This window comes from Cricetulus griseus, assembly GCF_003668045.3.
Source record: "Cricetulus griseus strain 17A/GY chromosome 1 unlocalized genomic scaffold, alternate assembly CriGri-PICRH-1.0 chr1_0, whole genome shotgun sequence".
Classification (NCBI taxonomy): domain Eukaryota; kingdom Metazoa; phylum Chordata; class Mammalia; order Rodentia; family Cricetidae; genus Cricetulus; species Cricetulus griseus.
Genome location: NW_023276806.1, coordinates 139,981,303 through 140,008,800, shown reverse-complemented (window position 1 = coordinate 140,008,800; position 27,498 = coordinate 139,981,303). Strand labels below are relative to the sequence as shown.

At 39.6% G+C, this 27,498-nt stretch overlaps 1 protein-coding gene across 1 annotated transcript in view; it reads left to right on the top strand.

Moving 5' to 3' along the window:
* Ptprr (protein tyrosine phosphatase receptor type R) overlaps positions 1-27,498 on the top strand; it is a 115,757-nt gene that overhangs the window by 70,103 nt on the left and 18,156 nt on the right. The window contains exons 6-12 of the mRNA XM_027392375.2: positions 1,755-1,941; positions 5,956-6,040; positions 12,049-12,128; positions 12,575-12,712; positions 22,384-22,494; positions 23,962-24,119; positions 26,621-26,734. Of these exons, the coding sequence (XP_027248176.1) occupies positions 1,755-1,941; positions 5,956-6,040; positions 12,049-12,128; positions 12,575-12,712; positions 22,384-22,494; positions 23,962-24,119; positions 26,621-26,734 (873 nt within the window). The remainder of the gene's footprint in view (positions 1-1,754; positions 1,942-5,955; positions 6,041-12,048; positions 12,129-12,574; positions 12,713-22,383; positions 22,495-23,961; positions 24,120-26,620; positions 26,735-27,498) is intronic.

Sequence of the window (27,498 nt, the reverse complement as noted above, 5' to 3'; positions counted from 1 at the left end):
TATGTATGCATGCATGCATGTATGTATGTATGAGGATGCAGTGCTGAAGCCCCTGGCTTTGTGTGCCAGTCTACCAAATTAATTCTTAAAGTTGTATAGCTTGTGCAGTTCTGCTGAAGATCTGGTTCAGCTCCAGAAAAGTTGCTTCTAAATTGGCTTAGGACTCCAGCTAGCTAGGCAATTAATAAAACAAACCAAAAAGTGATTTTTTTAAAGTATATCATTTAGTGACAAAAAAATAAAAATAAATATCCATGAAGTAAAAACATGAATCAGCACTACAGCTGCCATTCATTTGGAGAGTAGAGAAGCCACATTGCCTATCAAACGGTAGACAAGCCCCACTGCTGTATACACAGCAGATACAGGAGAGTCAGGAACTGATGGAAGATGATTGTTTAGTAGGTTTCTCTGGTTGTGTATTTTCCACTGTTTAAGATGGAGGCTCGGCAATTAACTCCTTTCTGGTGTCTTCTCTGCCATTCAGAGGAGCTGACCCAGGGTCAGAATTTCCTCTTACTGTCTTTCTTCTCATGTTTTGACCCACTGCTCCCTGCTCTCCACTTCTGTGGGACACCAGACGCAGGCACTCTATTAATATCCCAACACATGCCTTTGTACTCTAACTCGAAATCTCTATGAGCAGTCTCTGGCTTCAAATCTCCTTTTCTCAAATGCTGTCTCGTAGGAACAGCCATGCAGACAGACATTGGTTGCCAACGCTCTTTTATAGCTACTTTTCATTCAGCTACTATAACTGCTAAGAGGGACTTACATCTTCTACACAGTACATCAGGGTCCATGTAAGAAGAAGGACTTCAGTCACTACTTACCAAAAGAAGAAAAGAAAATTATAAAGAAAAGATAAACTGAAATTTAGCCTATAGGTCTGTGATCTCTATGGCCTCTTAACAGTTTCACAAATAAAATGAATAACATACATACATAATGTACATATATATATGCATATATATGTATCACAAAGATTTTTTTCTCTTTGTTTGATTCGGCTCTTTTTTATTTGTTTTTGAGATAGTCTTGTGTAGGCGAGGTTTGCCTCAAACTCCTCGGTAACTGAGAATGAACTTGAACTCCTGATTCCTTTCCTCTAATCTCCCAACCTCTAGAATTTCAGGTACGAACCACCACACTTGCTACAAAGGGTTTATCCAGATGTTACACTCATACATTTACATACACACATACATTTTAAAACATTTACATTCTATATTAATGCAATAATTTGAACTATCATAGAGATTGCTGTTTTAATTAACCAATCAAAGGTATGTTTGTTTATGGTATAGTATGTGCTATTTTGAAAAGCACCTACATCGTGAAATGGCTAAAGCATTCAATGACAATAATATACATCTCAAACTCCCAGACATACACAAAAAATACATGTTCTTTTGTATTACCTATGATTTCGCAATTCAAATGTGTCTACCTTTACTGATTCTTTTTTATTTAAAATTATTAACCGTCTTTTATTTCTGCAACAAGTATGCTTACTAATAACTTACAGCACATGTTCTCAATTCAGAATTGTTTGCAACATAAAATTGCCAATTTCCTGTAAAGGAACTATGGAGACTTGCTGTAGTCAGTCATGCCAAATATATACATATATGATCTTTATTTCTGGAAAGATCTCATTGAACTGTGTTATTGTGCAAAAAAAAAAAAGACAATCTGTGTGATCAAGACAATACATGTAATATTTAAATGTAATAACATTCTCTCCCATGTAGACGAGGGTCCAATGTATCTCTTACCCTGGACATGAGCAGCTTGGGCAATGTGGAACCCTTTGTGGCTGTCCAGACCCCCCGGGAGAAGATAGCCATGGAATACCTGCAGTCAGCCAGCCGTGTTCTCACAAGGCCACAGCTGAGAGATGTGGTAGCAACTTCCCACTTACTTCAAAGTGAATTCATGGTGAGCCTGCTCTTTCTCCCTCAGTTTTAGTATTCTCAGCACTAGAGCTGGAAATGGCGCTGTCCTCCCTCGAGCAGCTCACTGTGGGCAAATGGTTGCAAGGCATTAGGTAGAGAGTCCTGACTTTAGAGCCACCCTGTTTCATCACCTGCTGATTGTTCAGACTACAACACAATTCTTAACGGACTAGGAGCCTGTGAGAGTCAGCAGTGGCACTGGGGAGTTGAGCAGAGAAAGGCATTTCATGATTAGGAAGCAGCCTTTCTGTGATTGTGGGGAATTGACTTGTTCGGGTTTACTGGAGCACTGAAGTCAAAATGGGAAGTGGCAAAAGTTGAGCCTTAGAAAGGTAAAGAAGGGGAAACAAAACAACACAAATTGTAATATGTGTTTAGGAACAGGATTTAACCTGCTTTAGAAAAGCCACTGCATCTGCAGGCACTAGAAGGAAGCAGAGTAGAGGTAATTCCATGGAAACCAGAACTCAGAAGGTGTCAACACTAAAAATACGCTCAGAAATTTAAGAGAATTCAAGAAATGTTGGTTTCATTACATGAGGTAGCCAAAAGAAATGGAAGTTAGGGGCAGTGCTCAGGGTTGTTTTGTTTTGTTTATTGTTCTTTAACTTGGGTGAGAGAATTCAGGAGAGACCAAGCATGGCCTTAAAACAATGGTGAGTGCTGTATGACATTCAGCTTTTTAAAAATAAGTATTGCATCAGGTAACTTAATGCACAGTAAGACATTACACAGAGAGAGAATGGGGTGGAAGTTAACTTTGTGGGTATTGCCTGAGGGAATGCCCACTGCTTATATAGCTTTACATCATACAGCAGTAACACAGCTTAATCTACAGTGATCAAGTATAATAAGTAGATGGTTTTATGGTCAATTCAGATATTTGGAATTGGACTAGTAGAGAAATATCAGTAATCTGCTAGACTCCCTATTAGTGACACCAACTATCATCAAGCTTCCAAAATAAATACCAATGTGGAGTTTTAAAAATGAGATGCCACAGTGAGTCATGTTTTTATATGTGAAGCAAATGAAACCCAGAGATGAAATTGTCACACTGCATAGCAAAATCATCTAGTACCTGTTCTGGGGCTGTCACTATGTCTTTGTTTATGAAAGAGCCTTTAACATAGCCTACTTCCCACAGAAGGAAAGATGGGGCCAACAAGGAGAGCAACAATGTGAGATCCTGATTGTCAATGTGTGTCAGAAAACAGGTTGAAGTGAAAGAAAAGAGGCTATAAAAATGTCATCTTCCCTGTGGCATTGTCAAAGCAGACTGACTTGTTTAAATTATTAAAAATGAACATGTTCTTTGGGGAGCTGGGTTAGTTGCCAGAGTGCTTACCTAGCATATGTGAAGCTCTGAGTTTGATTCCCAGCACCATATATACCTGAAATTGTGGCTCATGCCACTCAAAGTAGAGGAAGGTGGATTAGAAATTGAGGGTCACCCTTAGCTCCACAGTCAGTCTGAGGGAAGCCAAAGCTACATGAGATCTTGCCCACAAACAAACAAACAAACAAATAAATAAATGCTTTCCTTTGAGTATTTGACAACCTTATTTTGATGACTTGGAACTAAGAAACTTAAATGTTTCAGTGAGTAGAGACTGTCTTAAGAGACTAAAATAACAAAATTTAATCAAGTGACTCTTTTAAAATAAAATTGTTCTCTGTAACCAAGGTTTCAGTTCATGTTATACCCTGGCTTTTCTCGAGTTTTCAGATGAACAGACTATGGGAACTCAAACAGAGCAGGAACCTGGAGGCAGGAGCTGACACAGAGGCCATGGAGGAGTGCTGCTTACTGGCTTGCTCCTCATGGCTTGCTCAGCCTGCTTTCTTCTCAGTTGAGGTTCCATCCTCTGAGATGGCTCCAGCTTGTGTCAAGCTGACATAAAATCAGCACACCCACCAAGCAGATGGGTACACGGCAGTCAGTGATTCCAATCAGCTGTGACATGGCCAGTTCATGAAGTTCTGCATGAGCTTCCTTGTTTCCTTGTTGTTATTTTTTCCAACAAAAACTGGGATAAAGAGAACTAGTAAAGCCAGTAGGATTTTCTGAAGGAGGCAGAGGCAGGAGGATCACGAGTTCGAGGCCAGCCTGGTCTCCAGAGCGAGTGACAGGATAGGCTCCAAAGCTACACAGAGAAACCCTGTCTTGGAAACCCCCCCAAAAAAGAGAACTGGTAAAAATGGAAGATAGTGTAGTCAAAGTATATTATATGTATGAAAACAACATGGCAATTTGTTTTCATGCATATAATTTAACAAGGTAAATTTGTTATTTTATAAGAGGAAGATTTTCTGACTTTATATTTGAGGCTTCTCTTCTAAGTGACTTGGGAAAGACTTATTTTAAGTATTTCATTTCTTTCCAACAAAGGAGGAAATATTTACATCTGATCATTGGAAGTTAATATTTCAAGTAAAGAACACAACACAATTTATCTAATGTGCAGCAACAGGGAAGGCTATCCATCTGCAAACTAAACTACAAAGCAAAAGTCTTAGCCCACCAAACATATACTAGCATTAACTCACACCTCTCAATCCTATGCCAGCTAATAAAGCAATGTGGATCCACCCAGCAGTATATGCACAGTAAAATGCCAAATTCCTCCAGCCAGTAATTAAAATTTATTGCCTTCACATAAAAACTGGATTCTAGGAAATATAGTTGCTAAATAGAAAGCAATAGAGAACCCCACTTATTACTTGCAGTGAAAGGTATTTCAAATATTTACAAAAATAGCAGAGCCCTTGGATGCAGATCACCCAAACTGCTTAGAAACTAGGCTTGATGAGATGGGTGCTCAGTCTCCCTAATCTAAGGAGACATTCTCAGAAAAGTTCTCCAAAACCTCTTTGGCTTAATTTCTCCTTAGGGCCACTTACTTTTATGCATTAAAGTTAATTCACTGATTCCTTTCTTAATGAAGCAAATCTGGAGTTTATTAAGAAAAGGTTTTAACATATATTTTAGCATAGGCACTGAAAGAGACCTGACATTTAGGAAAAGGACAACACACATCTGATTTGTCACTGTGTGACTTGTCAGGCAATCGACTTCAGAAGAGGAATATATTTTATAAGATGGAAGAACCTAATGCTCATTTAATCACCAAACAACACAGTCATTTTATTTCATATCACCCTAATTTATTCAATCCATTTAAGAATTTTATGTTAAGAAATACTGTATTTTATAAGCAATTATTAAAATACTTGCCTATGTCCTTTTGAAAATTCTTTCTCATTACTTGAGCTCAGTCATACAAGGATGGAGGATGCTCTCAGTTTTAGGTCTCAAGGAAAGACCTAGAGCCACTTCCATCCTAACTCTTTCTCTTTGTTTGCTTGAACCATGCAATATATATTCTTCCCATATAAAAATATTGTCTTCTTAAATAGGAGAAAAGTGGATCCCTTTTCCCAAAAGTATCCCGTTTATAACCACAAATGAAACAGTGCAATTATAAAGAGCACTTAATTAAAAAGCATTTCAGCACATGGATCAACAGCAACAATCCTTCCATAGTTATCACTTTTAGAGGGAATTTTTAAATGATTATAAAATCAAATTGATATTAAAAGAATGAAATTTTGCTGATCTTATAAAAACTTTCTGAAGAAAGTTGAATATATTGTGTGTGTGTGTGTGTGTGTGTGTGTGTGTGTGTGTGTGTTTAAATGTATTTTCCTAAGTGATGTCACAGCAGTGCTTACTATTGAAGCAGGGTGTTTTCTGCCTCTCTAGTGACTACATACAAAATAATACTTCCAAACACACAGTGATGCTTCTTAGTAGTCAGCTTACAGGCTGCGTCTTACCTGTTTATGAAAGGAAAGATGTTGGTCAGCCAGCAGGATAGTCTGTCGTTTTGTAAAATGCCTTTGAAATCCAGTAGATCACAGAGCCCATGACACCTGGGGAGATTTTCTTTGTGTCAGCCTTAGATACACAATTCAGTATCATTTATGTTTGCAGGAAATACCAATGAACTTTGTGGATCCCAAAGAAATTGATATTCCACGCCATGGAACGAAAAATCGTTATAAGACCATTTTGCCAAGTAAGTTTCTTGAGCTAATAGCTTGCCTTGTAAAACCACATCACCCATTCACTTCCACCTCACCCTTTCCAACCCTGATAACACTCTAATAGACACCACACTTAAGAGTTAAAATATGTAGGTCAAGACTAGTCAGCACTAAAGTTATCTGAAGCAGAATAACTTTATCTCACATTGCTTTCATCCCAATGATCAACTCACAGTTCCAGAAGATCCATGATTTTAAAGCACAATTGCATCACACACTGTGGCTAAACTGAGTTTTCCATGCATGATGGAAAAAGAAGTTGAACCCTGCCTTGGACTAAATCTAAAAATTAATCCAAAATGGATCAGGTACTTGCATGTAGATAGGAGCAAAAAACAAAGAGAGAAAAGGCATAAATTTTCCTAAGCTTAAAGTAGCCAGTGGTTTCTTCCATGACACAAAAGTACCAGCCACCAAAAGACAAATGGAATGAGCTTCATTGAAATACTAAAGATTTTTGTTGTTGTTTCAAATGTCATCATAAGAAAGTGACACATTATGGAAGAGAGGGAGCATTTCCTATCAATAAACAAATAAATATAGTTCAGGTTTTGGCAAAATTCATACACATCTTGTAGCAATAACTCTAGAAAGATGACCCACAAACACATTCCTTCAATGTGTTGGTGTAAATGAGCAATGAATTTGACAGTTCCCAAAAGTACAAATGGCCAATAATACATGAAAATGTTCACTATCCTTAACCATAGGGGAAATGCAAGTCAGAATGACATTGAGCCAGGGTGGCAACACATGCTGGTAATTCCAGCACTGAGGAAACTGAGTGGAGAGGAGTGCCACAGTTTGGGACTAGCCTGGGCTACATGGTCACACACACACACACACACACACACACACACACACACACACACACACACACACACAATGCAAAACAAACAATCAAAGCCTACCTTGAGATTCTGGTTCACCCAAGTTAGAATGGAAAACTGAGTAATAATACATGCTGGCTGGTGAGTGGCAGAGTAAGAGTTCCCTTCAACATGACTGGTGAAAAAAATGAATTAATTCCTTCCACTATGGAAATCAATATCGGGGATACTTTAAAAATTAACAATAGAGTTAGCATATGGTCCACCTATCTATTTCTGGTTATATCCTCTAGAGAATCTAAGTAGGCATACAACAGATATATTATTTAGAAAACACTAGCCATTTTTATTGTGGAACTATTAGCAATAGACAAGTTACAGTATCAGCATAGGAGCCCATCAACACATGGATACCCAAAGAAAGTGTGGTATGCACACGCTACGGAGTACTAGTTGGGCATCAAGAGGAATTAAAGTGGGTCAATTATAGGAGAATGGATGGAATTAAGCCAAACTAGAGGATAAATATCACATATTTTTCATATGCAGAATCAAGATATATTCTAAAGGACATGAAAATAGAAGAGAAACTTTTGAGAAGAGAAGGAAGCACACAGACGAGGAGGGACAAGAGAGGTTAATGGGGGGGATCACTGTGATCAAAAAACATTATGTAAACATATGGAAATGTCATGCTAAAACAATTCTTATAATTAATACATGTTCATTTTTAAAAAGGAAAAGGCACTGACACTTAAATAGTATTTTATTTATTTACTCATAAGATATAAAATACAAAAAGATACAATACATTTTCATATTTGCAGTGATAAAAACATACTAAAGTCAAATAATTAAAGAATTACTATCAATGTTGTAGATGGGCTTCCTCCACTGGTACAAAATTGTTCTGCTGGTGTGTATTTTTAATGAGTCAAAATAGTTAAGTCTTTTTCTTAAGGTATAGTTCATTATTAAAGGTATTTTATTTATGACTATACCAGAAGAGGATGAAAAGGATCTCTCCTCTCCCTCCCTCCCTCCTTCTCTCCCCCCCCCCCCGTCAATTATACCAAGCATTCAGTAATCAGGACCAGTGTCCCCACTGCAATGACTATAAGTCCTCTGGTTTCAAAAGAGTTTTCAGTTTGTTCGGGTTACTTCAAAGTTCAGCCTTCTCTGTTTCCTGTCCTGGGTGATGGCAGACAAGACTACACAGATTGTGTCAGCTCTTCCACTTCTAGAACGAGGTGGACCACTTGATCCAGGACACCTCTGCTGACAACTGATTTTGCAGATGATGGATCCTCAGTGGAAAGTATCTGTATCCTGAAAATGTCTCCCACTCTCATTTCACAAACTATGACTCAGAATAGATGGTTTAGACACACCACACCATTAGCTCCAACTATCAGAAGAGACTGTAATGACAGACACAGCTATTCTATGTGACTTGTTTTAGACTTTAATATGACACAAAATTGAAATGTCACATGAATTGAAACTTAGAAGATGATCAGGACTTTAAAGATTGCCTTTATTGCTACAGCCCATAATAAGCCCATGGGTTTGAAGATTATCTATGTGCATACATACTGGTAAGACTACCTGGTTTGTGGGTATATGGATAACCAGCAGTCAATGGCTTGTTGCTGCTTCTTTGAGGACAATGTCTAGCTAGAACAGGCTAAGTAATAGATTAAGGTCCAGAGGCCAAGTTTGGATCAAATTGTCTTGCAGTATAAACAAACATTAGAGGTATAAAGCTTATATCCCAGACCACAGAAACAGCAAAGCAACAACAAACATGCATCAGTATGGAGTCATGACACACAATCAACATACATAATAGCACTTCATATATGTTTACTTATTTATGTAACTATAAAGCAATATACACACAAAACTGCAAAGCCATGTTTACTTTGGCCATTATTTGCTATATAAATGGTAACATTTAATAAGAATTCTCAATAGTGTTTGCTATATGTATTAGATTTATATGACATGCTCACTAAAGCAACAACTAAAGCAAGACACTAGAGTAAGGTTTTCTTTCCCATTCATATAAAAATCTTACAGTGTTTATGGGCTACTTAATCTTTTTTCCCCATCCTTTCTTTATCCCCTCCCAAAAAAACAGGGGCAATAGTACTACCCTCTATATCTATTGAAGACATTCAATGTGCAGACTCACTAGCAGAGTCCTAACTAATGGATTAATAGATTAACAACCAATATTAGATTCTATTTTCCTTCCATATCTAAATGATGGTGATGTCTTTCCTTCATTTACCTAGAATAGATTCCAGGAAATAAGTAAACACTATATGTATAAGAGAATCTTGTTTCGAAAGTAGACTATTGAGAGCCCCATTTTCTCTTCTTATTTTCTCATCATCCTTACACATACGCTTCTATGTCATCACCATCCTGCCTTGTAGGGGTCAGCTCTCCATGACATGTGGCTGTTCTGTATTTCTCATAAAACACAATATGTGGTAATTGAACACTGGCAGTACCACTAATGCACCTTAGGACTGCACTCAACATGTTATCTAATTAAGTTAATTAAATTTAAGTCTCCTCACGGCTGGTGGCTGCTATATTGGACAGCATAGTCCTGGAGTCCTCTGTCTTTTGCAGTGAGGTCAAAGATGGGTCATGGACACATTAACTATGCAACCAAATCCTGTTCTTTCCCCCAACTCCCACCTCTTTTGAATTCATCTATGAAAACTATATTATTCCTGCCCCCTGGCTTTGCCCAGGACTCATAGGAATAAACTTCTGTCTTACCACTTCTCTTTCCCCCAAACCTCAAGTGTATTTCTGCCAGGAAGGAAAATCTTAAGCACACAGTCACCGTTCATGATGTCTGTTCTTATGTCGGTTAAAATACCGATCAGATTTCATTTTGTCTGGTAAACAGAAAGCTCAAGATTATAATGGATATGTTAGTGAGACCAGGGAAGGAGATCCTCAGAGACTTGTTGCAACAAGTCTATAATTATGTCCAATAATGTTGAGGAGAAAAAGAAAAGGGAAGGAAAGTGATAAAGAAGGAGGAATTGAGAGAAATGAGGAAGTAGGTTGGGAAGGAACAAGAAAGAAAAAGGATTTGGCTGGAAAACTGCCCTTCCCTGCATCATATTATACCCCATTTTAAAAATAACAAGTACTGGGCTGGGCGTTGGTGGCGCACGCCTTTAATCCCAGCACTCGGGAGGCAGAAGCAGGCAGATCTCTGTGAGTTCGAGGCCAGCCTGGTCTCCAGAGCGAGTGCCAGGAGAGGCTCCAAAGCTACACAAAGAAACCCTATCTCGAAAAACCAAAAAAACCAAAACCAAACCAAAACAAACAAACAAAAACACCAAGTACTGGAATGGAGAGATTGCTCAACAGTTAAGAGCACTGACTGCTCTTGTAGAGTACCTGGGTTCAATTCCCAGCACCCACATGGCAGCTCACAACTTGTCTGTAACTCCAGTTCAGGGGACCCAACACCTATGGCAAAACACCAGTGTGCATAAAATAAAAATAACAAGTACTTCAACTCTTAAATACATTATTTATTTTTTCATAAACTTAATTTAGCTTGAGAGAATCTGAGTGGTTTACCAAGCAGGTGCTTTGTAACTCATATGTTCCATAGGCATAAATCCTGAGGAAACTGGGGTCCCTTCTCAAGCTGCAATGGCTCAAGGCACCAGTGCAAAACACCTAGCAATCAGCAGACCCTAAGTCAAGCACACTCTAGAAAAATCAAAAGCACTGTTTGAACCAGTCAGTGGAAATTCATTCTAGAATTAAATTCTTTAGGAATCACATGTCAAATGGAAATTATGAAAGACATAGATGTGAGTCAAACATGGTTTCTTTCTTCAAGAATCTTGCTACAACCCATTGAGGGCAGGCAGAAATGTAAGCACTTAGAACATAAAATGGTGAATGCTGAAATAAAAGTCAAGGAAACCAGGCCAGGGAATTTGTCCACAATGACCCTTCAGAGAAACTCCCACAAGTGCTGAAAGTCCACCTCCCAAAAGAGGTCCATGTTGAGCCCCTGTCACTTATCCTCTCTCAGGTCACACCTGACTCCTTAATGGGTCCCTGAGTATCTTCGAAGTCACTCTGCTTCTTTTGGGTCATCCAAAAATACATCGGAGGAAGCTTTGTAGCATTTTGGTTGAAACTGAGAGAAGACCCACCCCTCTATGAACAAGATTCTGTTTGTTTGGAAAATGCTGAAAGAGTGGTAGCCACTATCTAGGGAACTTTTCTTAGACTTACAAGTTAGATCAAGTAAGACCTCTAAAGCCCTGAGAGCAGAGTGACATCTAATAGTGATCAATAATATTTGTGATTTTATAAACAGACTGAGAACTTGATACATTGAGCTGCAGTGTTTTGTGTTTTTGGTTTTTTTTTTTTTTTTTTAACCTCCTTTTCCCCTTGCTTGCCCTATCCTCATACCCATCCTGATACCAATATGTTTCAATCTTACTGATTCAAGACTAGGCAGGGTTAGGTCCTGAAGGGCTGGATTGGATGATGTAGTGAAATACAGCCAGGTAGTGGTGGCACACACCTTTAATACCAGCACTTGGAAGGCAAAGGCAGGCGGATCTCTGTGAGTTGGATGGAGACCAGTCTGGTCTACAAGAGCGAGTTCCAGCTCCAAAGCTAAAAAGAAAGAAAGAGAGAGAGAGAGAGAGAGAGAGAGAGAGAGAGAGAGAGAGGGAGGGAGAGAGAGAGAGGAAAGGAAGGAAGGAAGGAAGGAAGGAAGGAAGGAAGGAAGGAAAATTTAAAAAAAAAGAATAAGAAACACAAAGAATTGGACAGCCGAATTCATTCTGAAGGAATGGAAGAAAAGTAGGATGTACATTCAGACCCTAAAGAAAAAGAAAAGGGTCCAAATGAGAGAGGAGTCAAAAACCAGAACTCCATGTCAGAATCAGGGGTCAAACTGGGGAAGCCAAATGCCACAGATAGATGAAAAGATGGACACACACGTGCACCCAAGACAAACACTGACACTGAGTTAACAGCCTTGAACTTACACACTTCTCTTTGCTGCTTAGGGTTACTCTAGAGAATTTCTTGGAAAGTGAATCTACTCAGTGTGTTCTCTCTGGTTTCCTCCTTAGATCCACTCAGCAGAGTGTGTTTAAGACCAAAAAATATCACCGATGCGTTGAGTACTTACATTAACGCTAATTATATTCGGGTAAGTAACTATGCATTTCTCTCTGGTTGACATGTTGACTTACTATTTTATCTCCTCCTCCCCCCCCCCAAAAAAAATAAAAAAAAACCCTCCCCCAGCTTTGTTTCTTTCTTCTTTCCCCAGAATCGAGTTCTCTTTAATTTGGTCACTAGTGTTTTCGTGCATGTATGTTGTAGTCACATCAACTCCAGTGACAAGTGTTTTACAGTGAGTCCTCCTTGTCTATGAGTCCCTGAGTATGAGTACAGACTCCATGTGGACACTATAAAATGGAACTTTACAAACCTCACTGCCAAATGGCAAGCTGGATTTTCTAGGAAGTACCACATATGTGCCTGGTGGTGCTAGTGCCAAGGCAGCTCTGATATTCTGAAGATCACCCCCCACAAATGTCCTTGGCAATCCATGAACATAAGCTAATATGTTTGTCTCTTTACTCCAAATAGGGCTACAATGGGAAGGAGAAGGCTTTCATTGCCACACAGGGCCCCATGATCAACACTGTGAACGACTTCTGGCAGATGGTTTGGCAGGAAGACAGCCCCGTGATTGTTATGATCACAAAGCTCAAGGAGAAAAATGAGGTAGGATGTTTGGCCCAGTTCTGAATGTTACACATGTTACTCCTGCTATTGGAGATATCTGGAGTAAATGAGATCACTGTGTACTTCCAAAATATTCCTGTAAAATGGAACATAAATGTGAAACGATAAGGTCACTTTATACCTCCAGAAAATGATAATGGGTATTGTTCTATAAGTGACAATCTTCCTTCAAGCAATTTAGCATATGTGGCATACATGTATCTCATTTGCACACATGTATCTTAATAAAGACATAAAGGGCAAGGAAATTAAAAATTACCCCAAAAGCAAGTAATTGTTTTACTTATTAAAAGATGCCATTCTGTTTGCTGGCAGTTGTATGTATTAAAATACACATATAAAGAAATAAATATATAATAAATACAAACAAATAAAATACAGCAAGATCCCTTCACTGATAATTTTAACTTCCTAGTAGGAGACACAATAAATCTGTTAATTACAGAGTAGAAGAATGGATAGATTCTGTTGGATACAAACCAGAGCAAGACGAGGGAGTGACTGGGCAGTACAATGGGGAGGAGTGGGTGACAACATGAAATAGGGGACAAGGAGGGACTCGTTAGGAAAATGAGACTGAAAGAAACATTGGAGAGAAGTGATTAAAAAAAACCAAACAACTTTTCCAATGGCCTTATAGTAAGAAATCCCCACATAACAGGCAAATGTAGATTTATTTCCACACTGGCAATCTTCCTAAGGATTTGACTTGCAAGAATGACTTACTCTATATCTTACATGGTAACAAGAAGATCGAGCAGTTCCTGGAGGCTGCCTTCTCAGGCATTGCTTGTGTGTTAGGCCTCTTACTGAAATAATTAACGGTCGACTTTAGTTGATATTTGTTTTCATTGTTTTCTTATCAAAATTATTACACCATTTAGGGCAACCCCTGGGGGTCTGCAGGCGTTTTCCACCATGTACTCACAAGGGAGAACTCCTTTTCACTAATTTTTTGCTTCCATTCTGTTTTCAATGCATCCTCAGGAGAGCCGTGTGGATCTGATGAAAGCTAGAGTATCTTTTTTAACAATAATTCTCACATTAAAATGTTGAGGATTTTGTTTTCTCTTTGGCTGCATAACTCAGAACTTAGAGGCATACTTTATTCATTTGTTTTTCATTTTTAGCATTTGGCCTTTTATCTTTTCTAATGTTTGAGATATACTCCCAGGGATATGAAAGTCAAACATGTTGTATATTTGCTGTGTGATCTGCTGCTTGTTTATTTCCTGTAGCAGTCACAATCCAAAACAGTGCAAGACAATGTTTTTAGCCATTCCTTCACCTTTAAATTAAAATAAAAATCCTTCATGCCCAGGCATATTACAGATGTAATATCATCTTAGAAACTCTGATGTTCTACAGATCAACACGATACTGACAAGTTTGCTTTAAAGGGATACACTGTAGGTTCACACCACCAGGAAAATGCTGGCTACTGAACACCAGCCAGCATTCAATTGTTCTCAGTGTCATTGTTTAAAATAGACAAAAATCATTTCCTCCAAAGAGTACGGAGGTGGAGATATCTTTAGAAGTTCCCACGCTTTATATGTTTATGAACTGTTCACTTTCTAATAAATAAAGAAATGAATAGTCACCACCTTTCTTTTAATAATCCCAATAATCTCAGGTATGTTTTACAAAATGAGAGTAAACAAAAAATTAAAAAAACTAGAACTGAAAAATGATTTTCTGAGGCAATTTTGAGTTCTTTCATTTTTTCAAATGAGACTCAACATGAAAGGAATTTCTTATGAAGTAAAGTAATATAGAAAACAGTGTTCACATTCTTTTAGCATCAATTATTGTATTACTAAAGAAGGTAATTATAATAGTAGGATCAAAACTGGCAAGTAGTGAAAACTGTAGATATGGCTCAGTGTTGGAGTACTTGCTTAGACTATGTAGGTCCTAGGGATCCCGAACCAAGAAATTTGGAAGAAAGGAAGGAACAAAGGAAAGAGGAAGGAAGGAGAAAGAGAGAAAAAAGAAACAAAGAAAGAAAGAGGAAAGAGAGGAGAAGAGAGAGAAGAAAAAAGAAAAAAAAGACAGAATGGCAGACTAACAGTCCCCTTTGAGCTCAATGTGATGACTCATGCCTGTAGTCTCAGCACCTGGAAAGGATCACAAGACCAAGGCCTGCCTGATCTGCATAGTGCAAACTTCTCCCTCTCTCTCCCTCTCTCTCTCTCTCTCTCTCTCTCTCTCTCTCTCTCTCTCTCACTCTCTCTCTCCCCCCTCTCTCTCTCTTTCTCTCTCTCTTTCATACACACACACACACACACACACACACACACACACACACACACACACAATGTTTACAATCTTACAATGAGTCAAAATCCTCAGGCACCTCTGACTGTCACTCACTGTAGCTCCTGCTTCATCTTGGAAAGAAAGGAAAGAAATGTTGAGCACAGCATATATGCCATGGGAAATGTTGATGTCCCTATAGTGCACTGAATTCATGTGCTAAGCGCTAGCTATCCAATGCCAACACCTCATTTATTGAGTGTGTTAATGTAGGATTAGTAACACCAATACTGTGGAGAGAGAGTGAGAAAGACCTGGATTTCCCTGGGATTGTGTTTAGCACATGCTACATGAAAAAACTTCTCAGAGGCAAGGTGGAATTTTAAGAGAGCCTGAAAGTTAGCATGTGATGGGTCCCAGGTTTTAATTCAGGCTTGGTTAATGCTGAAGCCCAGACACCTGATCATTGCCCTAATGCAGTAGCAACCCACAGAAGTGGGGATTATGAGAAGATAAACAGCCCACTATTGATGTCAGGAAAAAAAAAATAAGATTCTGGATTTATCTTTCTTGAAGTGGAGAGATTACCTGATGGCTGAGTCTAGCATACTTCTGTCAAGTACTTGACACAGGCGCGCCTTTCTCACTTCCAGAAACTTCTGTCTGACTTAACAGAGTGACTTAAGTTTTACATATGCACACTATTTTTTTTTTTTTTGCTAACAAGTTCACTTATTTAGCCACTGCAAACAGTTTAGCTTCAATGCCCCCCTACAGCGCAATCACATTTTGACTTTCCCTGTCTTTCATTCCTTTCCCTCTCTGTCTGAAAAACTTATACAAAGCATTCATTTCAATTACATATTTTGACCAAAAAAGTTAACACAATGCCTAGGGAGCTGAAGTGTGAGTATCTGCCACCCCCAAAAAAACAGCACATGGAGGCATTCAAGAAACCACTTATCTTGCCAGATGTGAGCAATCTAGTGTGCCTGGAGCACAGGTGGCATAGTGGGGAGCCAGGAAAATGAGACTAAAAAGGGTGTTTGCAACAAGGATCCAAAGCTAAACTAAAATCATTGGTGTTTCCTCCTACAGATTGTGGAGAATCTTTTTAATGAGGAGTGACGGTGTCACTTGTACATTAGGAGCACAGTTGGTAGAAGATCTGGGGTTCCGATTTGGGAAACTCAAAGAGAAATACATTAAAAAGTTGTAGCAATGGTCCAGACAAGAAATAATGAGGTACTGAATTAAGGCAGCAGTGGGCTCCTGAGAAACGGGAATTGAGTTGAGAGGTGTTCTGTCATGTTTGAAAGTGAGGCAGATAGAGGAGCCTTGGACTGTGGTTTAGAGCTGAGTGTATGGGGGTGCCATGAACCCAAATTGGGAGAACAAGGGGGGATTTTGAGGGAAGAGAATGAGCTTTTCATTTAAAGTATGAAGTTTTGGAAGTCCTAGAGACTTTGGGGAGTCAAGAGGTCTGTGTGGGCAAGAGATGAAAATGGGATTTGTGCTAATAGAAGACATAGGAAGGCGTAGAACTGATAGAAAGAGAACAATGGGGTACTCATATCCCATTGTATATTATGCTTTCAACATTGCATTGTGAATATCCTCTTTGCCATAGTTCATTAAAATATTACTGGATCCCATTGTGTGCATATATCAAAACTCAAAGCAGTCATTCGATTATCAATAGATGTTTAAATTGCTTTGATTTTTGGTCCACACCTCTCACTAGCTAATGTTTGTTGAGATATTATATTCATAGATGTGAAATTACCTGTCCAAATGACAAAATCTTTTTGAAAAATCCTATTACAGCTAAGGATAGTACAGAACACACCATAAGTATAAAGGAACTTCCTCTCTGCTCTCTGAAGTTTCAGAAACTGAGTCTGCTGGAGTAAGCTAACATAGAGCCACAGGAGAGGAAAATAAACATTGTGGATATACTGTAACATCGCAAGAATGAAAAGTGAACATTCAATAAACCGATAAGATTAAAACACTTATAAACGGTTTTCCTGTGGGAGAATGACGTGGGTGGTGTAAGCTGTTTAGAAATGCTTTGGGGGGAAAGGGTTCTTGTTTAGGTTTAAGTCTTCTGTGTGTTTTGTTTTGTTTTGTTTACTCATGTTTATTAGTTTTTTGTTTTGTTGTTGTTGTTGTTGTTGTTTGAGTCAGGATACTCCTAGGTAGCCCAGACTAACCTCAAACTCACTATCTCTTCCCCATGACCTTTGAGTACTGAGATTATCAGAGCAAGCCACTATAATAACCATCCTGAGAAATTGCCTTTAGGGGAAATAAATGGGCCAGAAGAACAGATAAGAGTCTTGAACAAAGTTCATTTGGGCTCTGGGCGTGGTGTCAGTTCTTATCTCTTTCCACTGGTGAATCCCCCAATGGAGCTTCTAGGGAGAGTCTGGAAGATCTTCCCTCATTCAGATAAGGGCACTTCAGAGGGTGCCACTAGCTCAGGGCTTCCTGGGGCTCTGAAGGTTGAGGGGCATGGGCAGGAAGTAAGTCTTGATTCTGAAGCTGCCGCTTTAGCTCAAGGTACTTGACACATCTCAGCACCAAACTTGGATCATTCTCTGGAACCCCAGCACAGTCACACAGAATCACTAACCTCTCTCTTAAAGTACAACACACCAGACTGTCCTATGGTTTGCACTCACATGTGTGCACACATCCATGCTTGGTCGCATACACACATGTAAAATTCACCTTTTAATAAGGTGGCTGAAGTTTGCTCAGTTTGTTTTGTTTTGTTTTGTTTTTTCGGGGGGGGGGATTCTTCAACTAATGCTCCAGGTTATAAAATGTATATTTACATTATCAAAATTCCCTGTTTTATTTTTTAAGTGGGAGAGCATACAGAAAAATCCCATAAAACAGTATTGGTGGTTAATCATATTTAGGTTTTTAAGCTTTGCAAAAACCTTGTATTTGTCTCATTGGCCTGATTTGACTATAGTTTTCTTTGTTGGTTCTTGTTTTTCACCAAAAGTCAAGCTGAGTGCATAGCACACCCTTTTCAAAGGCTGAAGGATCCTGAATTTAAAGGTAGGCTAGGATACATATCCAGACCCTGTCTTAAGCCCTTACCCCTCAAAAAGTTTGTGTGGCACAGAAATAGAAATATAGGCCCCAAAATCCAAGAAAAAAATTTCCACTTAGATTCTGTGAAAAATGAGCACCCATGTTGGATTCATACTGATACCCTGTCATGATGGTGGTTATGTTCATTGTTGAAGCTCACTGCAGACATGATTGGACAAGAGCGTTAATCCAGTGGTAACAGATGGATGCCAGAGGTGCCTCATGTCCTCTGCTGTACTATTCTTCTGCCCAGAAATGGAGAAAAACTCTATGGAACAAGGATCTTGTCTTAAGATCTATTTTTTGATAAATCAATATTTTTAATAACTCTAGAGTGAGAAAAGGTCAAGGAGATACAAAGTCCTGCAAATCACCAGGCTCTCCATGTCCTCACCTATAAAAATGATTTAAAAACAAGTGATACCTGCTGCTTATCTACTGTCTTTCTTAGTGTTTTGTTGCTGTGAAGAGACACCGTGGCCAAGGCAATTCTCACAAAAGAAAGCGTTAACTTGAGGGCTTGCTTAAGGTTTTAGAGGGTTAGTCCATGATCACCGTGGCAGGAAGCAGACAAGCATGGTTCTGAAGTAGAGCTTTACATCCTGATCTGCAGGCAGCAGGCAGGGGGGAAGGGGGCGAGACTCAGCCTGGTGTGGGCTTTTGAAACCTCCTCCAGCAAGGCCACACCTCCTACTTCTTCCCAAACAGTTCCACTGACTGGGAACCAAGCATTAAACATGTGAGCCTATGGGGGTCATTGCCATTCAAACCTATCAACCTCAGAAGATTATGCAAGGGATCAAATGATACATTGATGGTGATCATATGTTAATGATATTTAGCATAATGATATAATGCATTAGGAATTATAAAACCTATTATAGTAATTGTAGACAATCAGCTCCCGTTCTATCCCTCTCACGTATTACACATATTAACAGAGCCTAAAACTGAATATTTAGTTCAGAGCCATTTTTCATGTGATGGTGCACAGCTTTAACTCAGCCAGCAAACCTCTTGTTGATTTTAAATGAATATATAACCTTGAAATAGGCATGTTATTTGGCAATCAGATTCCTAACTATGCCTACCACTGTGTTTCACTATTGCTATGAACTACCAACTTCAAAGAATTAATTAATGTTCATAATGCTTACACAATATCTATATGGTCCTCTTAAAATCCCTTTTTCTCCCCCAAATTATGGATTCTTGAGATTAACATATAATTTTGCTGAAAGGGTGAGCCCAGTTATCAGAACAACAGTGGTGATTCACCTAGATAGGGTGAATAGAGCCCCTATTCCTTGAATTATTTACACTTGGTGAGGGTTCCCAAATTTATCTGCAAGACAGCATTTTCTGCCTCTTTCGGGTCATTGTTCTCACCATGATAAGTAAGCCCTATGATGCAGTTCAGGGCAATAATTTAAACGTGAACTCGGGCTCCTTGAACAACTACTTCTCCAGCCCTACCCTACCCCTGGGCAGATACCCACCAGCATCCACGCATATCTCCTTTTCTATTTTCCTCCAATGCAAGAGGGTGGGGGTTCAGTGTGTAAAAATAAGCTATTGTAACTTGGAAAGGAGACGGGATGCTAATTAAAGGTTGTTGGATGAGCAAGGCATATTGCATTGTCTGCTGGGAGCTGGCTGCCAGCTGCTTTTCTGGTAAAGAATCAAGGAAAACACAAGAAGGCTAAGCCAGTTTAGGAGAGCTGAGGACTGTGCTTCCACGTTTCAAATTGTACACCACTTGAATCAGGGTGCAAGCTCCAGGCTCCTGCCTGGCCAATTTCCTCATTGGTTTTGAGAGGCCTCCTGCTCAGGCCTGCACACGGACAATAGGACACTCGTGAGATAGCTGAGCCACAATATACCTCTTTCTTTGGTCAATTTTAACCAAGATTCTGTCAGTCTCCCTGGGCTCATCTGGGAGACATGAGTACTAGGATACACAATAGCTTGGGAAATAAATGAGGCTCCACTGAAAGGAACTCATCAAATGGGTTAGTATAAGTGGATAGGATCCAGGGCTGTACAAGAGATCTTGCTGGTCAGACACTAGGACTTGAGTTTTAATACCAAGAGACCACACAGGAAGTTTGGCACTGCTGTGTGATCCGGTAACCCCAGGGCCATAAACAGGAGGACTAGTAGGGCTCTCTGAAGGCCAGCCTACCTGCAGATCCAGTAACTCAAGAAGATAAGACAGAGAATAATAGTACAGGACATCTGACATCCTCTTCTGGTCTCTACATGTAGATACATAGGCTTGTACACACACACACACACACACACAGAGAGAGAGAGAGAGAGAGAGAGAGAGAGAGAGAGAGAGAGAGAGAGAGAGAGCCAGATAAACACACGAAGACTGAGACTGAACCAATCTACTCTATCTTTAAAAAGAAGGGGTCTTTCAAACTTTTTTAAAAATTTTATTCATTATTTTCCAGGATGGGGAGAACAGGGGTAGGGATGGGGACATGCCAAGGTCAGATGATAACTTTGTGGAATTGGCTTGCTGCTGCCACCTGTGGGATCAAGGGACCAAACTCAGGTCATCAGTTGAGCAAGCTGAGCCCTCTTGCCAGCACTGGCATATTGTCATCAGCCAGGGTCTTATATACCTAGGATACTTGATTCTTCAAGTGTATGATAAATGTAGTGAACATTTGAAAAAAGTTAAATTCATATAAATTCAAAAGCCAGTGTAAGGCAAGAGAGCTCAGCTTTCTCAACTGATGTGAGAGAATTTCTATATAAATGTGTATATGTTTTGGGAATTATCACCCAGGAGCCTTAAAATAAAGCAACAAGGTGAGAAGGGGCACTAGAGAGATGGTTCAATGGTTAAGGTGCTTGCTGCTCTGCCAGAGGATCAGAGCTCAGTTCCCAGCACCCACATGAGATGACATGCAACGGCCTTATAACTCTAGCTCCAGACATTCAGATGCCCTCATCTCGTCTCCACTGGTACCCACATATCTGAGAATGGAACTACATGCATGTTTGTGCACATGCTCTCAAGTACACACATAAATAAAAAAAAATCTGTTTTACAAACTTTGGCAACAAGAGCTGGTAAAAAGACTGAATCGCTAAAGCGCTTGCCACCCAGCCTGATGACCCAAGTCAAATCCCTGAGACCCACACAGTGGTAGGAGAGAAGGGATCCCAGAAATCTGTTCTCTGACATCCACACATGACCTGTGATGTGTGCATGCCCACGCATACATACACATATACACACAAAATAAATAACTAGCATGCAATAAGGAATAGAAGCATAGTTAACAATGGCATGTTTTAAGTACTTACTGTATGTCTGGCTTTGTCCCAAGCACTTGGCATGTAAGAAGTAATAAGAAGACTGAGTCCAGAGAGGTCAAGTGTGCTGCTCCAGAACTAAAATCTGGACCCAAGTCCTCTGAGTCCAAAGCCTGCACTTTAACCACCATGTTATATCCCCTTGTCTGCAATATCGTTATTATTGCTCCTATTGAGTCTGCCACAGAGGATCCATTACAAAAACATGTCAAGCATAATTTTGTTCCACATTTACGCCAGTAGGTCTCATAAGTGAAAAAGTTCACATCATTGGATGTAGAAAACATAATGCTTTGCATGCCAGGAGATGTTGAATTCTATGGCATTTAACACATTACAGGTATTCCTGTTACACACATTGGTTGGATGAAGCAGGGACAAATACCTGGCCTCAGCCACCATAGGAGAGAGAATTCCTTATACTTGTTGTTTGTTATGGAATTCTTAAATCCTCATTAGAGGTTAAGGAAATTTTACCTTGTTGTTATGATTGGTATGGGATTAAGAGTAAAGCATGACAAACACTTTTAAAACACAAACTTTATTGGGGTTTATTCTACACATCACACATTTGATCTCTCTATACAGCATACAATTCATGTCTCTACATACCATACAATTCATCTCTCTATATATCATACAATCATCTCAACACATCATACAGTTCATCTCTCTATACACGATACAGTTCATCTCATCTTAGTATATTCACAGAATAATAAAATCTAGCTTTTGAATAGTTTTATTCTTCTCTCACATATTACATCCTGACCACAATTTCTCTTCCCCCTGCCCCCCCAACCCTCCCCCAATACACCCTGCTCTGCCTCCCCTCAGAAAAGAACAGGCCTCCCAGGAACTTTTGGATGTTTTAATTAAGTGAGAAAAACAGACTTTTGGAGGAGGAGCACTACAAAGCTTTGCTGTGTTTTTTCTCCTCCCCCCAGAAATGTGTGCTCTACTGGCCAGAAAAGAGAGGGATTTATGGCAAGGTTGAGGTTCTGGTCATTGGTGTGAATGAATGTGACAACTACACCATTCGAAACCTCATCTTGAAGGTAAGATTATACAGCTGTTGCTGTCTTCAAAGTAGGCAAGGATAAGGGGTACATTTTTACTTTGAAATGACTTATCCTAAGTACTAGGAGATTCAACTTACACAAGCTGGATAATACTGAGACCAAAGCCAAGACATCATCATTCCCTCTGTGTTGTCTGATCCTGTTAAAACATGGAATAATTAAATTAATATAAGTAGGTGGTAAGGCGGTTCACTTTGCAGGACATTAGCATCATCTATATTTCATTTATACGACATTTCTGACTTAACCTTCGAAAGTCCTTATCTAAGGCTTGTACAGGCGACCTTACCAGGACTTTGATGCTTATATCATTGTGGTGGAAGTAGCATTGGGTGAGGCCTGAGAACTATGGAAGAGAAAATCCACACTGATGCATGGCTGTGGGAGGCAAGAAGAGCCTGCAGAGCTGATGAGAACATCAAAAGCTTGTAGTTAACAGTCACTCATAAGGACATCCCTAGACCAGTTTCCACTGCAGAAATGTGGTCTTACTTAATTCATGGAGCAGCAGGTGCTAACTGGCATTGCCACGGTATTATTCTCACTTTTAAGCAACACTCAACCTAAGACCTCAATCCTATCTATCAACAGCCAACTGCTGGGTTAGAACCATCATGGAGAAAAGGACAGTGAGGGCGGAGCTACAGGCATGTTTGCCATTCAAAAGTGTAGCAGAGGGAGGCTTTGTGGAGACCTATCTATAAACACGTGCCTGATCAGAAGCAGGCTTTCCCACCTGAGCTCTGGGTTTTGCGATGGTGTGTATGAGCCTTTCCTCAGATTGTTTCCACTTTGGGGATTCCACATAGCTCCTTCCCTGCTAAGATTCCCCACTGTTGTTACATACCAACATTTGAGATTGGTATACAATGATTCTTACCGAACAAATATTCTTATATTGGCTCATATTTTTATATATGATTTGTCAAGATTTAGAGAATAGGAAACACAATACATCCCTTTCTTTCTGTTATATTTTCACCTCTTCAGCAGGCCATGGTAGCACAGGCTTTTAATCCCACCACAGAGGCAGGTGGACCTCTGTGAGTTCAAGCCCAGCCTGGTTGACACAGCAAGTTCCAGGACAGCCAGGGCTATATGGTGAGACCCTGTCCTCAACAGTAGCCACGTTTTTCAGTTACTACAGCATATTATAAACATATACTTAGTATATATAGTGCATCTGTGATCTATATGATGAATACAGATTCAGACCTCTATTCTTAGAGGGTAGGCACTCCACCTTCCTGCTCAAGCCAGGATACCCACAGTAAAACTTTCTCAAGGTGAAAGGGGAATTTTGAAAAGCTTCTAGATTTTTCTTTCCTACCTAGAAGTGATCTGGCACCAAGAAGGGAGCCAGGGAAATCACTTGGTGTTGTAGTGTGGGTGCCTTTTAGTTCCACAAGTGAGTGAGTAATTGGTGGCTACTGCTATTTTCAGCAAGGAAGTCACACCCAGCATGTGAAGCATTACTGGTACACTTCATGGCCTGATCACAAGACTCCAGACAGTGCCCAGCCCCTTCTGCAGCTCATGCTGGATGTAGAAGAGGACAGACTTGCCTCTGAGGGTCGAGGGCCTGTGGTTGTCCACTGCAGGTAAGGCATGAATCGATCCTCCTGCCAAAACAGCTATCTGCTCTTATCTAATCATAGAATGTGTACAAGTGGGGCTTAGCTTACAGGATATAACTTTGTAGTGAATTAAGTATTTATTAAAAAATGGATTAACATCCTAATACTAGAGCCTTCATCAAAACAATGCTCACAGAAATTAATTAGATCTTTCGGGACATTTTTTAGCAGGCAGCAAAGCATTAAAGTTTCAAGTACTAAATAGATGGCCGAGTGAGCAGGAGACCTTCCTCCATCATTATATGGGAAACTCCTTTTGGTTAATTTTTGTCTCATTAGTCATTTACACACTAAGAGCTGCAGATACCTTTAATTATTGATGGAGCTTTCTTGTTTTAAGATACTATATGGATTGTGTCTTGATAGCACTTACTGTTATGGTGGGTTTGGTGGAATAGTTAACTATTTTCAGAGTTATCTCATGAAAACCAGATGGAAAATAATTTATTTCCAGTGGGAAATATGCAAATGGTTCATTTATTTTAAAGAAAACAAGTGCACACACAGGGCATGGAGGCCAGGCAGACAACAGTGTTCCATAGGATTCTCTTCCTCATGTCTAGCTTGAAGTTCACCTCCCCAAACTGACATTTCACCCTTCTTTTATTTTTCATGCGCCCAAAGCAAGTAATTTATATTCATTTCTATGACTGGTCATGTACTCCATATTTTCTAAAAAAAAAAAAAAAAAAAAAAAAAAAAAGAAAAGATGCTGATTTATTTAACCTTCTAAGAATCCTAAGAAAGTTTATTAAATTATATGATTTTAGATTTTATTTTACTCTCCTGTTTTCAAACTTTGTGGATTAATTAAAAGTTCTTATGCCTATATCTAGTTATCAAAGATGTCATTACCCAGTTTCTAGCATTAGAGGTTATCCTAAACCCTTGGAGCCAAAAGGGAACAAAACTACTAGGGTATGGAGTAGGACTGGATCCCCCACTCAAAATCATAGAAAATTAAGGCCCCTTCTGACTACTGCTTCTAAGAATGAGGACTTCTTTGTTCTCTTCCCTCTGCATCCAATGTTAACAGTTATCTTTGGCCCTTCTTTCAACTCTAGTCTCAGTATCTAATCAGTGACCAGATTGGCTTTCCCTTCAAAGCTTCTCCCACAATCATACTTCCTGTCCATCCACCCTAGTCCGGGCCCTTATGACCTCATCCATGTAGTTTAAAAGTAGTTGACTAATTGCACACACATACTCTCTTCCCTTGGACCACTCTGGCCTAGCCTGTATGCTTCTCAGAGATGATGTTCCTACAAATGTTTGAATGACGTATAGTCCTTGTTCAAAACTGGTGGATGGGTTCACACCACCTGAAGCAAAATTGCTTAGTCTTGACTCCACAGATACACTACAGAGATGAGTGAATTCTTTGACATTATTTGAACAAGTTTGAATGCATATGTGAGCTTCTTTCTGGAGAGTTCCCATCAAAGTCTTTTAAATATTATTAAGTGAAGAGGATGTGGCTCACTTCTTAGCTTCTTGTGGAGGGTCTTAGTTTCCACGTGTGGTTTGTTTCCTGCTTTTTTACTCAAAGAACTTTCTGTTACATTGCAACTAACTCACTGCCTGTCACAAGTCACTGTTCTGTTTTGCATCAAATTATTGTTCACATTATTGTTACACATGGGATATATGTTATCATTCATGATAACCTACCATTCCTAGGATGTGGTTGAAATCCTATTTCTTCAAAGAAACAAAGTCTTTATGGGCATCTCAATTAAAGGAGACCCATTGCTTTTTAGTCACATCCAGCTGAAAAAGAAAACATACTAGATATGTAAAAATATTATGATTCATGAGAATAAAGCATAAAGATGATGATCAAAAATGGAAGAGAGTTAAAGTTGATTCTATAGAGTTACTATGTAAGGCAGGTAAATACATAAATACTCTATAACACATGTTATCATCTCAATGTAAGTGACATGGAAACATGTGCCTCCAGCCCCATCCTCTCTCCTAAATAGAAGTGAATTTTTGGTAAATCACGAGACTTCAGCATCAAACCGCATCTCCTGGTCAGCTCTCATCCCAGAATCCCCCTTGTCCCTGTGGCAATACCATCCTTCTTGTCTTCTAGCTCTCTTTGGCATTTTGTTTTTCCATTGTTTGCATTTAGACACTGGTTCTTTTTGACTGCCTATTCCTTGCCTTAACTATTCTTTCTAGAACAATTACAATATCTTCTCATCGTTCTCCCAACCCCTCACCTCCTTCCACCATCCATACTCATTCTGTGACTTGTGATTAAACGAAAGAATCTATTTTAAACACAGCACAGGTTAGATGTGTAATAGTCAATAATGGTAGTTCTATTATTGTTATTATCAGTTATTATGTTATTATTAGTCCTTATAGTGTCGAGGTTTAAAAGTATACTTCTTAAAGACTGCAGCTTAACTTTGTTGTTCTTCATTATCTTCTCCTTCCTTTTCCTTCCCATTCAGTGCAGGGATTGGGAGGACGGGGTGTTTCATCGCTACATCCATTGGCTGTCAACAGTTGAAAGAGGAGGGAGTCGTGGACACACTAAGTATTGTCTGCCAGCTTCGTGTAGACAGGTACGTGGACCAGGGATGGCATCATAGGGACCTCAATTCTGAGCAGCACTACCCATCACAGCCTCATCTAATCAATCTCACTTCATAAACATGACAGCTCTAAGGACCTAGATCTTCATTCTACAGAATATGCATTGCAGGGAGAGAAGATGGCTTCACACACATAAAGATCAGAGTTTGGACTCCCAGGAAACACAGAAAAGACAGTGAGCATGACAACCTGCTCATAGTCCTAGAAAGCAGGAAGTGGAGGCAGGAGATCCCCTAGAACAAGTTGGCTAGCTAGACTAGTCAGAAAGTGAGATCCAGGTTCAGTGAGAGAATGCCTCATTTGCAAGGGGAAGAGTAATTGAGGAGCACACCTAACATTAACCCTGTACTGCCATGTGTGCACATATACACTCACACATGTGCATCCAGTAATCCAATGTGCCCAGATATGCATGCACATAGACTACAGACCCTGACACACACACAGACACAGGCGTACACACACACAGGCAAAAGAAGAGAGGAAAAATATGCATTACATTGAAAAGATACTTAAGCAAGACAGTCTAGGCTATAGAGAGCTTACCAAGAGAGGAATGGGGGGACTGAAGGAGACAGGAGGGAAAGTTGGGAGGGAAGGGGGAGAGGAAGGAGAAGGGAAGAAGCTGAAGACCCAGGCACATGGGACCACAAGTTGGAGGCCTGTCTGGGCTATGTAACAATAATTTACCACAAAACAACAACAAAAAGACATTGAAGAAACTGATTTGTAA